Source organism: Octodon degus, unplaced genomic scaffold (genome assembly GCF_000260255.1).
Source record: "Octodon degus isolate 3935 unplaced genomic scaffold, OctDeg1.0 scaffold00012, whole genome shotgun sequence".
Lineage (NCBI taxonomy): Eukaryota > Metazoa > Chordata > Mammalia > Rodentia > Octodontidae > Octodon > Octodon degus.
The window spans coordinates 3388234-3406555 of NW_004524588.1; the positions used below are offsets into that span (position 1 = coordinate 3388234).

General features: G+C 43.7%; 1 protein-coding gene across 2 annotated transcripts in view; it reads right to left on the bottom strand.

The window, feature by feature from the left end:
* The window catches only part of Gprc5d (G protein-coupled receptor class C group 5 member D), a 9807-nt gene extending 6396 nt beyond the window's left edge, over positions 1-3411 (bottom strand). Inside the window, exon 1 of one of the 2 annotated variants that reach the window (XR_002819946.1) lies at positions 150-275. Coding sequence is in view for 1 of the 2 variants with exons in the window: in XM_004626197.2 (XP_004626254.1) it covers positions 2514-3411 (898 nt within the window). In the remaining variant the exon portion in view is untranslated. Of the gene's footprint in view, positions 1-149; positions 276-2513 lie in introns of those variants that run through there. The other variant, XM_004626197.2, reaches the window with a different exon arrangement.
* Positions 3412-18322: the final 14911 nt, after the last annotated feature.

An 18322-nucleotide genomic window follows, 5' to 3' on the forward strand; every position in this document is an offset into this window, starting at 1 on the left:
AGAGACAGAGACAGACAGAGAGAGAGAGAGACAGAGATAGAGAGAGAGAGACAGAGAGAGACAGAGAGAGAGAGAGACAGAGAGAGACCCTTGGGTCATCTACAAGGTCCATAAAGCTTGAGAACTGCCAAGTCAGGCCCATCACTTACCTTTTCCACACAGGTCTGATGCTACAACTCTTTAATCATCTTTGTGGTTTTCTGCAGCGCCTCCCCAAAGCCCCCATACTTCTCATTAAATGTTCCCAGGGCTGGGATGGGAACACTCGCTGGGGACTGACTCATGCAGAGGACAAGGACAAGGTTGCTCTGGGCAGCCTTGTCTGTTTACACAGCACTTCACTGTTTCTTCAGCCAACAGCCCAAGGCAGCCCCGAGCTGCTTCCCTGTCAGCTCCTGACCCACGGTGACATTTAGGAGCTTTCTGCTTTCTGTTCCTCTACTTCTCTGGCACTTACCTGTCATCTAATCTGTTTGTATGTTTTTCTTTTTTTTTTTTTTTTTTTTTTTTTGCGGAACCGGGGATTGAACTCAGGCCCTTGCGCTTGCCAGGAAAGCACTTATTCCACTGAGCCATCTCCCCGGCCCCATGTATGTTTTTCTAAGTAGCTGTAATCTTATGTTTTTAAATTGAGTTTTAATTAGTCTTCTAATTTTGCTACTTGTGCTTTTTTCCTGATGACCTATATTTTGATTCCATTCTCTAACCTGAAGTTTCTGGTGGCTTTTTCCAATCTTGGAGAGATATCTAGAATATTTTTTTTAAAAACTACACTATTGATCCCCCCCCCCCGCAAAAAAAAATATCAAATTGCTTTGGTAATGACTGTCACTGTCAGACTATTTCCTGCTCAGAAGTGGGTTTTGTGACTTTGCCTGGATAACAGGATTGTCCTGGACGACTCAGGAAACCTGTTTGTTGGAAACACTCTCTTCGACTTAAACATTCCTTAGAAAATTTGAAAACACATGTTTAAAATTTGAGGGAGGTAGGGAATACTGATTGTTACAAGTGTATGTTTGGCTACTGTGAAACTCCAAGACCTTTCTTTGGCAGAAAAATTCAACAACAAAAAAGCAAAGACAGCAACCTTTAGCCTATCTTCTGGTAAGAACTATGAAAAGAATTTTCAAGAAAGATGGACTTCGAAATTCTGTAACAGCTTTCGTTCTCTGGTGATCTGATTGCACATTATCAACAAGCAATGAAAAAAAATTTAGAGGAAGGATATAGTGTTGATTTCTGCTTCTTGGTGAACTGAACTGAAAAGAATTAATGGGTGCATTTATCTGAACAGGATTTAATTTGAATGTCCAATTAGCCATAGATTGCAGCTCCAAAAAGTATATGTATTCAAAAGGAAGGCTGTACATTAATTTTTTTAGCTTGGTGGATGTTATGTATACTGCGTAATATATACAATAACATCATTATTACACGCTAGAAGTAAAATGGGTGAAATCAGTAGCCTATTAAGATACATAAATTGATGTAAAACTATGATAGTGAGTTCTGAATAACAGGCCAGATGTTTTCGCAAAGGAATGAATGAGTTTTGATGCATTTCAAGATAACTGAAATTCACACTATTTCTCCCAGGTTGTTGGGGACTGACTATCTTTGTTGTTATAGATAATATGTTTTATTTCATAACGAAATAGAGTCAGGTGGCTTGGTCTTACATAAGGATAAAAATCTGACCCAGAAATTATTATGAAAGCATCATATAAGCAAGATGCTAAGTGATCCTGCCTGTTGCTTTGGTTTTCTTGATCTTTTTGAGACAGGGTCCCACTGTGCAGCTCAGGAGGCCTTGGGCTCACTTTGTAGCCCAGGCTGCTCTCGAATTGACAGCTATCTTCCTGCCTCAGCCTCCCGACTGCTGGAATTATAGGCATGTGTCACCACACCTGGGCCTTTCCTGTTGCTTTTTTGTAAACTTTGAATGATTTAAAACAGCTGATAGCTTAAAACTAGAAATCCAGAAGCGGTTGGGTTCTGTGGCTTTTACGAGTGGCGAGTCCCACAAAAAAAATTTGAAGGTTATGTTGGGACAAATTAGCTTTGAGGCCTGAAATTTTAAAATGTCAGTCACTGTTGCCAGGATTGACTACTGTGCTCGAAAGCTGACTCATTTGGAGGGAGCATCCAGTGCCAGGCAAGAGCATGGTCCAAGCCTAATTTGGGGCTGATTAATTGATTTTATAGTGGGTGCCTCACTTTACCCAGCTTGAGCATTCAGAGTCATGCTTGTTTACTAGGATCTTTAGTTTGTTTCTGTCTCTGTCCTTCCTCATAAAGCTCTCTGGTTTGGAAGAACTGATTTTTCATAAAAATTTAACCTTCAACGTAGAAGTCCTCATCTCTGTGCTGGAACTATAAAGTTACTCCCCCAACGTCTGACCGTTCCTTTTGGATCCCTCTTGTTCAGCCTGTTCCCCATTTTTCTGTGTTTTCCAGGTGAAGCCCTTCCCTGCCCCCTGAACCCTGCTCACGTTCCCCCTGGAAAGTACCTCTGGAGAGCTCCTGGTTCTCCGAACGGAAGGTGCGCTGGTAGACTGGGGCCACACCACAGGTGTTGCCTTGTGCAGGACAATCCCGCCTGCACGATCTGTAGAGAATGCAGAACTCAGGAATGATGTACAGCAGCAGGAAAACCCATGCATTGGTGACCAGGCCAATACAGACGACCGCGTCGTCCCACTGGGGCTGCCGCTGGAGCTGAGGGTTGCCTCTCATGAGCATGGAGATCCACACCACCCAGATGATGATGGAGATGAGCACAGTGACAAAGATGAGCCTTCCGTGCTGCTTCCAGTTCTCACATGGGCCACAGAACGTGGCTTTGGAGATGAAGAATGTGAGGGCCATCAGGAGAAGGACATAGACCAAAAGCATAACAAAGTCTACATTGAGCTGATAGGGTGTCAGGTGCACAAACATCATGCCTCGGGTCATCATGAGGGTCACATACTCAATGGCAATAATTGTCTGGAGCAGACTGACACCAACAGCAATGCACAGGATTGTTGTCCAAGAGAAGGAGACTCCACCTCGGACCAACTTCACCAGGTTGGAAGCATGAGCCAGGAGACACGAGAAGCAGAGAGCAAAGAGAACCCCAAAGAGAAAGTAGCGCACAGGGGCAGTTTGTTCATTGAATGGCATGATGAAGGCAAAAGCAAGTCCAAAGAGCCCCAGCACACCCAGCAGGAAGACAAACTGGGTGGGGAGGACGTTCCACTGACTGCAGTCTTGCACTTTTTGCATCAGGTAGAGGAATGATAAGAGCAGCAGAATTGTCACCACTATGCCAATTCCTGCCAAGGCCTCTAGGACAATGCCCCATGTCCCCTCATTGTCACAGAAGAGATAATAGTCTTTAGTGGATTCCACGCAATCCTCATACATGGTGGCTTATGGTGGACCACACGGGAATGGTCTTCTGGTACACTGTAGAGAAAGGATGAGACAAACTTGACCTTCCATCCATCCACAAAATGATGTAAGAAGCCCTAGGCAGGGCACTATAGTGTCTTTCATTCCAAATGAAGATGCCTGGGCACATGAAGGGAATGGCTTTACCAAATGTCACCAGGACACTGAAAAGACGTAAGTTCCATTTGGTTTGACTCTTGATAAGCTAACTGCTAAGCTTCTGAAAGCAGGGTGAAAATCAGATAAATACATATAGTTTATGGGGATGGGCAATGCTGGTCCATGCACCACCCCTAGACTTTTTTTTTTTATGGAAAATTTTTTATTTTGCAAGAAATGACGTTTTGAGTATTTTCTCTTTCGAGGCAATGCTAGCACAACGCTATGCACTGAGCGGAAAGGAACCTGCTCCAGGAACTTAATTTGGAAAGCAGAAATCTGAGATCCAATTACAAAATAGCACAGAAGAGCACTCAATGGGACAGCCAAGGAAAGTACTGACCCCAACTGTTTAAAAATATTAAATTCAATTTATATGGACATTTTATGCATAAAAATCATATAATCAGAATGGTTAGTAGTCAACTCTAAAAAACAAATATTAACTTTAGATAAAAAGCTAAACATTTTAAACTTTTTTTCAAGTATGGTCAAAACTTCCCTCTTCTGGTTAAAACCCGTATTGGAGACCTTGGTCCCAAACCCACTGCCTGCTAACAAGGAGTGCAGGCACAGCCCATGCTGGGCGACGCTGGGCCTGCTCGCGGAGGCAGGCTGCTTGCGCCACATGCAGGCAGGTGCTGGCCCTGGCGCTGCCCACCACCACCAGCAGGAAGCAGGGACACCCCATCGTCTCACCTGGGGGAGGCGGCTCCCGGCACTAGTATGACACAGAAGCCCCATCCACGCTACTCTGTATTTCAGCAACAACATGCCTCGCTACCAACACACAAATAAAGTTCAGAACAGTGAAAACCAGGACATCTAACTGCCATAGAAAAACAATCCTTTCAAAACCAGGAGACAGAGACAATTGCCCTGCAGTCGCCCTCGTCACTCCACCCACTTCCTGTCACTGCCTGCTCCTGCCTGAGCCGGCCTCCTGCAGGTCCCACAGCTGAGCCGCAAGCATCATCTGGACACGTCTTTAGCCCTCTTGGCCATCAGCCTGGCCGCTACCACTTCCAGTCTGCACCCCCAAGGTGCTGGTGGCTTCCACCAGGGGTGGGGTGGGGGCTGCACACAGTGGGGTCCTCCTCAGCTTTATCACCCGGTGGGGTATGGCTCTCCTGTTTTTGTCCGAACATGGTGGCGCCTGTGCAGGTGGAGGCACCCCTAGACTTATAACTGTTGTATATGGGATGCCAGACAAGGAAACGAGAATGCTAACTTAAGATTTTCCAAGTTATCTGCTAAGAAAGCTCCATACTTCTACTGGGAGAAGCAGAATGGATTTTCTTGGAGCTCCAGAGCTCTTTTTTTTTTTTTTTTTTTTTTTTTTTTTTTGAGACAGAGTCTCATTAAATTACTAAGTTGCCCAGGAAGGGTTTGAAAAGTCATCCATTTCTGTCACAATTCCTAAAGCCTTTTGAAAGCAAATAGAGAATCTGTTTTCATAAGATGGGGTATGTGATGTTTGCATGATTGGTGGGATTCCAGGTATGTCAGCATAGGCTGGCTGCATGAGTGGATCATTGGTTACATTATTCTAAGAATGGATGCACTGCTGGAAGGAGATAGACGGATGACTTTTCCCAGTAATTTTAATTTAATAACTGTTCCTTCTTTCAAGTCAAGTCAGTCCAATGCAACAGCATCTGCCATTTGTTTTTCAAAGAATTCTACTCATGGTTCCTTTCACCAAAAGTTTCATGCCAAAGTTCATATTTTTACTGAGGTGATTTGATATAAAATCTCATATATTTCTTTGGAGAAAACTGAATCACACCCCACCAGACCCCACCAGGCCCCACCAAACCAAACCAAACCAAACCAAACCAAACCAAACCAAACCAAACCAATCATCTGGCTACTGAATACTCTTAAGCCTGCTCCCCTTCAGTTATTCCCAGACTAGATGTCTGGAGCAGCCTGGCTCGAATCTGAGAGCTTGGCCCCTGAATTCCGACTTACCTCCTCTGTGTCTGCTCTGGAAGCTGAGGCTGCAGTGGTGGCGAGGCTTTAACTGCAAATGAGTAAGAAGGAGACAACCTCAGCTTCTTTAATCTTGCCCCAAATGGGCGGAAGAACTGTAGGCCCTCACTCAGGTTCCTGCAGTGCCTATAAAAAGAACCGGAAGGACAGAAAGACACACCTATTCCAGTTTCACAGCAACTTTTCCACATAGATTTCCTTGGAGAGAACCATTATTTTTTTCATTCTTCTACTGACCAGAGGCACAATGGCCTCCTGGAGGTCCTGAAGAGGTGTGAATTTAGGGATATCTGCTTCTTTCTAATACAATTCAGTGTACTCAAGAAACAGCAGGGGCCTGTTTGGCCTCATAGGAGGATGCTTCATCCTTCTGACCTATTTCCTAAAAAAGCTACTTCTGTAGACTTCCCTACATTTTAATTTAATTGTAAAATTCAAAACAGCATCCATTTTACAAATTAACAAGAATTTCACTAGACCATAGGAAGAGTAATTTCATATACATTAGCAAATAGTTGATGGACCAGATGTAGTAGCACACGTAGGCCTGTAATTCCAGCCCTCTGAGAGGCTGAGGCAGGAGAATCACAAGTTCAGCCTAGCCTGGGCAGCTTGATTACTTAGTGAGATTTGTCCTCCCCTCAAAAAAAGATAAAACAAAGATTAGAAACACAGCTCAGTGCAAACAAAGGCCCTGGGTTGTTGAACCCAACACCACCACTACCATCATCATCACTGGCACTACCACCACCATCACCACCACCTCCAACACTCACACACACACACACACACACACACACACACACACACCAAACAAACAAACAAACAAACAAAAAACAAAAAACAACCCAGAGCAAAACAAACAACAACAAAAAAACAAACACCAAAAATAAAAAGCAAAATTGTAAAGAAGGGGAAGTTTCTTTACTCTGCTAATCTCTTTTCTTTACTTTTTAAAAGCCTTCCTCAGGCCTTGGTTATTCATCATAGGTGGAATCTTACCTGGAGCAGCATTTCTGGTAATGCCCATAGCTCAGCTGGAATGTCCAAATACTCTTCACCACCTCTTCTCCATCAGAACAGCCCTAGCTCTGTGTCTTTTGTCACTGAGACATTCCTAAATCGTGGGGTGAAAGCAGTCCATGATTGAAGGTCACCAGTTCATATTGAGATAACACATTCTTTTCTCCTTTGATGACTACAACTCTGACATAGTACCACATCTAACCTACATCATGTATCTGCCCCCTCATATACTCTGTCCTTTTCTTGAATATTTGCCTTCTGACAAAGGGCTTCTGAGGACCTCAGATGAGAGCTTCTTTTGCTCATTTGCAAGGTGCTCTGTGATCCTGCTCTACTTTTTCCATCTAGGCTCAATAGGTTGGCTTTCTCCAGCCTCAAAACGAAATAAGCAGCCATTAGGTCATCTCTGACATGCCCCTCTCTCAAGCTGCGCTGGCTCTATTCCCATATCTGGATCCTATTTCTGATCCCAGCCCTTTCCCTGCCTCTGCACTCTCTAGTTCACCTGATCCCCTGGATTCTTCCTGCCTTCCCATCACCTGGCATTCACTGATTACCTACCACCATCAACTCAGCATGAACTTTGGTCTGTACCATTCAAAATTTCTGCCCATTTTATGTTGTTAATTGATCATTTAAAAAAAGTAATGAATAAGAAACAGAAATAAATAAAGAATAACAAACAAGTTTATCAAGTTGTTTGTATGAATTTCATCTTTTGACAGAGTTATAGCTGCTTAAGGGTCAGCTTCTACCCCTATTTTCTTTTTCTTTCTTTCTTTCTTTCTTTCTTTCTTTCTTTCTTTCTTTCTTTCTTTCTTTGGTACTGGAGATTGAACCCAAGGACATCACACTGAGCTATATCCCTGGACATTTTTATGTTTTATTTTGAGACATAACTAGCTAAGAGACTGGGGTGTAGTGGCACATGCCCAGCTCTTGTGAGGCTGTAAACAGGTGGATCACTACATGTCTAATCTAGTAGTGAGACCCTGAACACCCTGTAGACTGTTCCCTAAACTACAAAACAAAACAAAACAAAACAAACCCCAAGAAAACAAAAACAAACAAAAAAACTAGCTAAATTGTACGGCATGACTTGAATTTATAATCCTCCTGCCTCAGCCTCTTAGAATGCTGGGAATACAAACATGTGTCACCGCTCAAAGCTTGGCTCCATATTTTTTTGCCTGAATAGCCCCTGGAGGGGTGAATGGTTTGTTTGATAAAATAATTCTGATTAAAGTACTTTGCAAAAGGTACTTTCTGGCAGTTTTTTTTTTTTTTTTTTTCCGGAACCGGGGATTGAACTCAGGCCCTTGTACTTGCCAGGGAAGCACTTATTCCACTGAGCCATCTCCTTGCCCCCATTTCCTCATCACCCCCTTTTTAAAACAGATGCCTTTTAATGGAAACCACCTGCAAATATGTCAGGAATTTAACAAACCCTTGACAAATTCATTCTGAAGTGATGTCCTATCTTTAGCGATTCTTTAACTCAGAACCATTTTCTCCTTTGAGAAAAGAAAATTCTAGAGATGAGGCACTTCCTGTATTTGCTTTTGGCATAACTGTTATCTGTCTGAAGCTAGAAAGCTCAAGTTTATGCAAAAGGTAAAGTGATTTTTCAGAGGATGCTATCTAGTCTAGAAAAGTCACTCGTGAGCACTTAAAGCGCTGTCCATAGACCAACAGGGGGATTTTCCATTTAATTTTTCCAAGAGAGCTGTCTTGGTGGCCCCACTCCCTTCTTCCTGCTGTCTTCTTGGCCCATTTTGCTGCTAGGAGACTCCTCCTGACCTCTGGCTGGCTTGAGGCAGGTGAATTAATGGACTAATAACCACAAAGCCCTTTGAACACCTCAGATAAAAGGACCTGGCTCAGGTACTAATTATTGTCATTTTAAAATCTAGGGTGATAGAATTAACCCACCTGCTGCTAGGCCTGAGGGATACAAGGGCCCATTTTGACTACACGCATCTCAATTACTCACCCCTCATTTCTTTGGCTTCTATGCAGCAGCAGCACCTGAACAAAGAGTTCAGATATGGCTTTGATGAATCAAAATGCATCGATTACAACAAGTCCATTAAGCATGGAGATAAAACAGTCAAGAGCCCAACGCTTTTTCCAAACATCTGTTTGCATTGTTTCTTTCAGGGAAACAGAGCTGGAGGGAATGTTGGAGGTCATCTAGCCTGACCCTTTCATTACTAATGAGGAAGCCAACAGTGTCACAGAAGGAATTTAGTAATAAGGAAGCAGGGGCCCCAGAGATGAAGGCATAGAATGTTCTAGAAGACAGCTCACGTTTGTCTCACACCTGGTCATAGTCTTGCTGTTGCACTGGGCTCCCTCCCTGTCACATTCCATCTCTGGGGACAGGCCCTTAGAGAGACATGAGTCCTTTGATATGACTTGAGGGTCATAGCCAGAAAGAACAAGAAAATAAACAACATGGGGGCACGTTTCATGTTCTTCCTTCAGTGTATGTGGCCCATTTGAATTTTGCTTTCTGATACCTCCTGGGCTCGTTTCCCGGGGCACAGCCAGAGCACCGTGCAAGTCTGACTCAGTAAGGTTTGCACTTGGAGTTTCACGGCACCACAGTCACTGTCTTGAAATTGTTAACAATTTTATCTTTGATTTTGTGTTTGGTAAGTGAAGAGGAGATGGCTGGGCATGTGCAGGGGTCTTAGAGCCTTCATTCAAAACACGATCCTACCTCCTACAGCCTCTTCCCTGCCCAGAGATGGGATCTCGCCCATCTAGCCTATGCTGCCCTTGGCATTAAGCCTCCTGACCTCCTGTGTCTGCCCCTGCCCACGGCAGCAGCTGCCCTTGCAGTGGCTGCTGTTGGGTAGGAAGCCATAAAACAGCAACAAGCCTTTCAATATGAGGCCCATTCATTCCTCCTAATGAGTCCAGAGCCATCTTCTCTAAAAGACATAGTGGACCTCCTTGTTCACCTTTCTATCTAAAACTAAAGGTCTTCTTAAACTAGAGGAAATGCTCTTGTCAAAATTGTGACTGTAAATATACTTTTAAAGACAATATAGGCACTGCTGTAAGATATGCAATGATCCAGGAGAAGACGTTCTTTTTTTTAATTTTTTTTTTAAATTTTTTTTAAAATTTTTTAAAATTTTATTTATTTGTGTGTGTGTGTGTGTGTGTGTGTGTGGCCAGCTCAGCCCACCAGGGGGTGGGGCTGGCTGGCATGTGGTGCTGGGGGATTGAACCGTGGTCCCTGTGCTTTGCTAAGCTTGTTCTAAGTAGGTGCTTTAGACCACTGAGCCATCTCACCAGCCCCCTCTTTTTTTTTTAAATGAAGGAAAGGTTTATTTGGCTCACAGTTTGTGGAGGTTTCATTCCATAATCAGCTGGACTTAAGTCAGGGTGACATGGCACATGGGTAACACGTCAAGGTGGAGGACGACACCAAAAGCAAAAAGAGAAAAGAAAAGGGGGAGGAGAACCAAGCCTTTTTCTTCCCTTGTATTGTAAGCAGGCTACCCCACTTTGCCAGTGCGGTGTAGCACTCACAGTCTCCACGCCCTCCCATCTTGTACAGGATGAGGATGTTACAAGGGATGCTGGCTCCCTCAGGAGAAGACATTCTTAAGATAATCACATCCGCTGCCTACGCCCTTTTTCCATAGCCTTAAACCTTTACAAAAACCCCAACTCTTTGACCTGCCTGTGTGGTTCCTGTCTCGGAAACTTGCCTAGAGTCCCTCATGGCAGCACACCCTGAACTAAATAAACCCTTTGGATTTTCTTCCTACCGTGTCTATTGGTAAAATTCTTTTGAGTACCTGCATCGCCGGCCTCTGTAGATGCCCTTCTGCATGGCACCCTCACCTGGCCTCACCTTTCATCCATGGGCTAAGTCTGTGTCCCTTGGAAAGGGACAATAACTTACTTATTTTCAGGCAGGGTGTTATATTTTCACTTTTTGCAATGGATCCTAAAAATAACCTAGCTGGTCTTGGGCATCTCGTTCAATTGTCTGGTGTATGACAGATAATTTGGTCAATTTTATATCAGTGTGTGTACCTTGTGTTTAGTTTTGTACTTGTGTAATGTGAAACTTGTTATGAAATACTGGAGGAATTGCTCTGGGACCAGCACACTGTCAAGATTCTCAAGTGAGTATCATTTATAACTGTCAAAGTATTTTTTTTTTTCTTCTTTCATTTTATGTATTTGGTACAGAGTCTCACTATGCAGCTTGAACTTGTAGTGATCCTCCTGTTTTCAGCCTCCCCAGTGCTGGGATTACAAGCATGCACCACCACACCCCAACTAGGTCACTGGCTCAGTGCTTCTCAGGGGCAGATCTGGCACAGCATGCAGGACCGGGGATCATACCCTGTTCCCTGTGCTTGCCAAAGCAGCGCTTAGCCTGCCGAGCTATCTCGCCAGCCCTGTCAAGGTATTTTTGGAAAAGAGTCATTTTACATTTTCCCCTTACAGGTGACTGTAATAGCCTTTCGACTTCACATACATTTCCTTTACCAAGCTGTTTGATTATTAGAAGAAAACAATGTGATGAATATAGAGATAATTCAACTTCTGCATCTGAAAATATACAGATTAATAGAAATGTTGATTCTAATAAAATGTTTAAATTTTATCTGAGTTGCATTCTTTAAAGAAGAGAGTTGATATAAGACTTTATAGTGAACATGATTTTAATGTGACTTTATTTTTTCTGCAAAGGTTAACAAAAATGACCAATTTGACATTATTTATAACAAAATCTTATAAACAAAAACTTAAAACCTCAAAATGAAAGACCATACCAGGGAAAAACATGACATCCTCTCAAAAATACATAAATTTATTAATAATTTCCAAGTTGTCAACTAATATTAATAGAAGAGCTTTTTAATCATCTATGTGGTTGTATATTATGTTGCAAAGATTAAAAACAAGTCATATAGCTGCCAAAAAGTCTTCTTCCAGAATAGATGGAAGATACATATGACTTTTCAGGGTCCTGGAGACTGGAAGTCCAAGATCCGAGTGTTGTAGGCTGGCTTCTCCTATGGCCATAAAATGTTAAGTCAGCTAACAAATCAAATAGTACACCATAATATCAAACCCATATTATTATTATTTTTATTAATTTTATTGAGAAACAAATAGCAGTGAGACAGTTTCAAAACAGGTCAATAAGACAGTTACAATGGTTAATACATTGCATATTTTTGTCTTTGTAGTAAACCCATATTATTGTTCATCAAAAGGGGCAGTGTTTTTAATGTAGTTACAGTTTGGTACAGATTTTGTGATTAAACTTAAAACAAACGAAACACTGATGGCATATGTTGCCAATTTTTTTTAGTAAGATCCATTATAAGGAATGGCCATAGGAGAAGCCAGCCTACAACACTCAAATCTTGGACTTCCAGTCTCCAGGACCCTGAGAAAAATTCCAGCTGCTAAAGCTGCCCAGCCTGTGTTATTTGTGATGCAGCCACGGGCAACTCGACACAGCCAGTAATCAACAACTTGAAAAGATACTTGGAAGAACAGGAAGACAATTCGGCCCTAGGAGTAACTCTAACAGATGTGCAGGACCTTATGAGAAGAAGCACAGCTTATTAAAATTATTAAAACAAACAGGAAAAGAAAAACTGTCAAGGAGCTGCAGGTGTGGACAACAAATATGACCAGAACATATGGCAGTTGTTAAAAATTGTTCAAAAACTTGCTGATACTCATGGTTTCTTCATCATGAATCTCTGACACCAAAAGAACTGTTATTAAATTTCATGGATTGGGGCTGGTGAGATGGCTCAGTGGTCTAAAGCACCTACCTAGAACAAGCTTAGCAAAACAAAGGGACCGCAGTTCAATCCCCCAGCACCACAGGCCAGCCAGCCCCGCCCCCTGGTGGGCTGAGCTGGCCACACACACACACACACACACACACACACACACACACATATAAATAAAATTAAAAAAAAATTTCATGGATTGATTAAAATCAACTGAGATGACAGTAAGCAAAACTTGTAGAAATCTGTTTTTCAGATGTTGGAACTAACCAATAGCTTCTTAGCATCTGCAGTCAAATTCCTCATTGCCATGAAGGAAAATACCAGGCACAGTATGTAAACTCAGAAACAAAGGATTTTTTGGGATTGAAAAAGTATCTTTTTTTTTTAATATTTTTTTTATTTATTTGAGAGAGAGAGAGAGAGAGAGAGAGAGAGAGAGAGAGAGAGAGAGAGGCCAGCTCAGCCCACCAGGGGGCGGGGCTGGCTGGCATGTGGTGCTGGGGGATCGAACCGCAGTCCCTGATGCTTTGCCAAGCTTGTTCCAAGTAGGTGCTTTAGACCACTGAGCCATCTCTCCAGCCCCTGAAAAAGTATCTTGTTTTGGCAAATATTTTTGGACAGGGTAAAAGTGCATATTTAGCATATCTGAAGGCATATATATATATATATATTTTTTTTTTCCCCCCCCAGAACTAGGGATTGAACTCATGCCCTTGCGCTTGCCAGGGAAGCGCTTATTCCACTGAGCCATTGCCCCAAGCCTTCTGAAGGCATTCTTAACTAATGTTTAATGATAAGAGAAAACTATAATGCATTTTAATATATCAGGTACATCTGAGGATTCCAAAAGACATGCAGCTTTAAAAATGGCTGTAATTATCCAATATTCCTCTCATTAAGGGGGGGTCTAATTCCTCTCCACTTAAGTCTGTGCTAGCTTTAGAAAGTCTCTTTTAGCCAATAGAACACAGTGGGAGTGAATTGCAAGACTAGGTATAAAAAACCCTGACAACATCTGCTTTGGTCTTGTGGAGTATCTGGCTGCCAAATGCTCTCTCCTGGGATGGGACTTCCATACTCTGAAAATGCCAAGTCATGCAAGAGACCACTTGTAGGTTCTCTGGGCAATGATACCCCAGATGAACCCCAGTAATTATCATAAAGGCAGAAGACTTATGACATAAGTCATTTTGGAAATGATCCTATTTCAACGGTTCAGTTAAGTCTCCATGGAACATAATCATTGTATATTCATATCTTTGAGAATTATTTGCATAGTTACCACTTTTCTATGTGCTAACTTCTTCTTTTGTGTGTGTGTGTGTGTGTGTGTGTGTGTGTGTGTGTTTTAGGGAAGGGTCTACAGGGTGTTCATTACTACAGGGTCTCATTACTAGATCAAACTTGTAGTGATCCACCTGTTTACAGTCTCCCAAGAGCTGGGATTACAGGCGTGCACCACCATGCCCAGTCTCAATTGCAGTCTCAGCATGCCCCAGGGGCGGGGCTGGCATGGCAGACCCAGGGATTGAACCCCTGGCTTCTGTGCCTGCTTGCAGGCACTTTAATCTGCTGAGCTATTTGGCCAGCCCCTAACTTCTATTTGGATGGGCTATTAAAAAAGCTTTGTCAAAGGCAAAAGCACCTGTAGGATCAGATAAACCAAAGGCACCAGCATTTCACTGAAAAGATTACTGATCATCCCAGAGTCTTAAATTTTCCTTATAAATGTACTAATTACACTTTATGTGTAGTCACAATGCCGCTGGAACATATAGAAGGCGACACAGAAGCAAAAGAAAACCAGAAATGGCATTAAGCAGGGACTATCCAGCTTGCCTTGTAAGAGGTCCATGTGGCTTCCAGCTGCTGGATATGTAAGGAACACCAGCTATTGGAACAGAGTGGGAAGGGCCAGGATAAGTGCTAGGGTAAGCTGAAGTACAGTTGGGACCGCAGAGAGAGGCAGAGTTTAAGCAGTGTTCAAAGACTTTATTGCAGACGGGGTGCAGCCAGGCCAGGGGTGAAAAGACCATTGGCCTTGAGCCAGAGGCCACAACATGTATTACAGGGGAGTTTAGCTAGGGGAGGGAGCATTGCTGAGTAGGGTACACAATTTGGGGTGTCTGAGTAGGGGGCCTAGAGCTAGGTGATAAGATGGTGTTGGGTATGGGGTTGCTGGCAGGCACATGTCTCTTGTGGTTTTTTGTGGAGTTACCTCTCTGCAGGTTGAGCTGTGTGGGGCAGCTACTAGTTGGTTGAGCTGCATGGGGGATGCTTCTGGCTTCCTGTTGAACACTGTGCTCTTGCAGGTGTGACTAACAGAGCTGCTTGTGGAGTTTTTCTCTTCTAGGTGGTTAGGGGTCTAGTTTGGAGGCTGGATAGTAAGAAGTAGGAGACCTTCTCAAAGGTCCAGGTGGGGTACCATGAGTTCTCCAGCTTTTGGTGGAGGTGATGGGGAGATCCAGTGACAGTCAAGGGATACTTTGGAGGTGGAATCTGGGTCTTTCTGGGGGCAAGAGAGAGTGGAAGGAGGAAAATGTCCCTGATGACCCCATACCTGCCCCACGTCTCACCTAATAGCAAATTCATTCACCTGGTGGCTGACACCAAAAAATGTGGGAATCACCCCACCTCCCCTCTTCCTTTCACACCCCATGTAGAGCCAGCCAAGCAATCCTGTTAGTTCTACCTTCAGAATACAAGCACATTTTGCCCACTTCTTAGCACCATCAGTGTCCAGCTGACCACCATCTCACCTGCTTCTCTGCAGTGGACTCTTAACTGTCATCTGCCTCTGCCCTTTCCCCTACGCCAACTCCAAGCCTGAGCCTCTCATAGTCAATGCAGCAGCCAGAAAAGTTTTTTTGGTTATGTTGTTCTTCTGCACAAACCCTACAATGGGTGTTTCTATTTTATAGAAAAGCCCAGGGCTTTCAAGTGGCCCCCAAAGCCTCATGTGACTTCACCTCTTCCGTGTTCCCTTTGCTCATTCTTTCAGCCCTTCTGACCTCCCTGGGTCCCTCAGTCACACAGGCTCACCTGGTCTTAGGGCTTTGGAACTGCTGGTTCCTTCTGCCAATCCCTCCCCTGCCAGCCTCCATCCTCCATGAGGCCATCGCTGATCACATAAGTAAAAATTATACCCATCCTCTCCACCCAACATTGCCCTTTCTCTTCAATTAAATTTAAAATTTTGCCATAGCTCTTCTCGTTTTCTAAAATATGCCACAAATACTTAATTCATGTATTTACTATTTTCTATGGATCGCCCCTATACTGCAAGGCCAAAGGGCTTTGTTTTGTTCACTGACAAGTCTACTTGCTTAGAATAGGGGTTGGGGTATAGAGGGGCTCAGGAAAGTTCTGTAAAATGAATGAGGTGGAATCAAAATGAGGCCAGCCCAGGTTACATATTGAGTCCAAGGCCATTCTGAACTACAAAGCAAGACCCTGTCTCAAATCAAAAACAAAAACAAAAAACAAACAAAACCCAATTGAGCAAACACCTAGAATCAAATACAGCCAGAGGGAGTCAGTGAACACAGCCAACAAGGTAGAGGTTAACAGGGAAGGTTTAGAGCAGAGGGTCGGTGAAATTCGTGTGGTCTCCTAGATTGCCAGTCGTGGCCAGAGGTACCATTTGGGTTTGTACTCCAGGACGAGGTCCCTACTCTTCCCCATCTAGTCCTCCATTTTTATAAGAGAATTTGAGAGGAAACTGGAAACTGACAGAATGATCAAGAAAACAAGAGGCTTTGTGAGGAGAGTCTAACCTTGCTGGTGGGAGGATATTCTGATCTCAGAATATAGCTGTGTAGGGGACAAGGAAGCTGCCCACCAGGGGCATCCACCGAGCAGGGAAGCTGACTTCTAGCTTGGGATGTAAGCAAGTGCACTAGGTGAATGAATGGTGACATGATTTAGAGCAGTGACAGAGATTTAGAGCGGTGACGTGAACATTTTAGAGACGAGTGCCCAAGCTGCAACCCCAAATCCACTCGTTTAATGCTAAGAATCAACACCGCAATTATTGAGGCTTCTTTTTAAGAAAAGCAACTGTTACCCGATGCTAGCTGCTTGGCCGCTGGGGTGGTCTGGCTTTGCGCCCACGGAGAGGGCTCTGCCATCACTGGTGTGGCGTCAAGGAAGACGGAGCCATGAAAAGGTTTTGGGGGAATGGAAGGTGGGGACTAAGAGTTCAGGTTTGGACATGGGAAGCTCTAAGTATTTGTGGATTTCCTGTGCAACTGTGTCAAGACAGGTCATTGCGGGCAAGGCTTTTAGATTCAGTTCTGCATTTTGTGCCTGCTCTGGTGGGCAGCATTCCTCTGGGATCGTAAGCACTGCCCAGGTTGGCAGGGGCATCTGGGCTGCTATCTGTCTCCATCCTCCTTGCTCAGCCTGCGTCCTGTAAGCTTCACAAGGGAGGAAACACACTGGTCCACTTACTCATCTCCTTGTCAGATGCTGAGTTTCAGCTAGTCCTGGAAACTCTCCTTGGCCCTGAGAGTATGAAAATGAACAAGGCTAAATCTCAGTACTCAAGAAAATCACTTCTATTCTGGTAAGATGTGTTGATAAATAATTAAAGGGCCAGCCAAATAGCTCAGTGAATTAAAGCACCTGCAAGCAGTTGCAGGGGCCAGGGGTTCAGTCGCTGGCCTGCCACCCTGGGCATGCTGAGATGGCAATTGAGACTGGGCGTGGTGGCGCATGCCTGTAATCCCAGCTTTTGGGAGGCTGTAAACAGGCAGATCACTATGAGTAGGATCTAGTAGTGAGACCCTGAACACCCTGCAGATCCTTCCCTAAAATTAAAAAAAAAAAAAAAAGGAGACTTATGCCTGGGCATGGTGACACATGTCTGTAACCCCAGCACTAGGGAGGCTGAGGAAGGAGGGTCCTTGTGAGTTTCGAGACCAGTCTGGGCTACAAAGTGAGCTCAAGGCCAGCCTGAACTGTATAGCAAGACCGTGTCTCAAAAATGCAAAAACAAACAAACAAACAAAAACCCTCAAACAGTTGAGACTTACAGACTTTTAGATATGCATAACCTGAGGGATAAATTAACACTTTTTAAAAAATTTTTATTTATTTATTTATGTGTGTGTGTGTATGTGTGTGTGGCTAGCTCAGCCCACCAGGAGGCAGGGCTGGCTGGCATGTGGTGCTGGGGGATTGAACCGTGGTCCCTCTGCTTTGTTAAGCTTGTTCTAAGTAGGTGCTTTAGACCACTGAGCCATCTCACCAGCCCTAAATTAACACTTTTGCAACTCCATGTCCTTTCCTACTGGAAAAAGACTCAGAAAGAGGTAGATCTGGGGCTAGAGCTACAGCTCAGTGGTGTAGTACCTGTCTGGCAACCATGAGGTCCTGAGTTTGATTCCTGGTCTCCCATTAGAAAAAGAAAAAGGTGGATCTTATCAATTCCTTTATAAGCCCTTATTGGTGATTTTTGTTTTAATTTTAAAAAATCTTTCATGTATTTATTTGGTACAGTGTCATGCTACACAGCTCAGACTCATAGTGATTTTCCTGTCTCAGCATTTATAGTGCTGGGATTGAACCCGGGTCCTTGTGCTTGCCAGGCAGGCATTTAGACCACCGAGCTATCTCCCCATCCCTCTTATATGTGTGATTCCTGTGAAACTTTTGTTTGTGTATTTGACAAAGGGACTGTTCGGTGTCTCAGCAATGAATTCATTTCTTATTCCTGCATGCTGGAGGGTCACGTTTTGAAGGGAGACGAGAGGAAGAGAAACATTATGTCAAGAAGAGAACTGGGCTGGACATAAATGCTTGGGAGTTGTCTAGACATGGATGGTCATGGAACCCATGTGGCCATGGGTGAGCTCACCTTGGAGACTCTGCAGAATGATGTGTTGTGCAATAAGGGGACAGAGCACCGA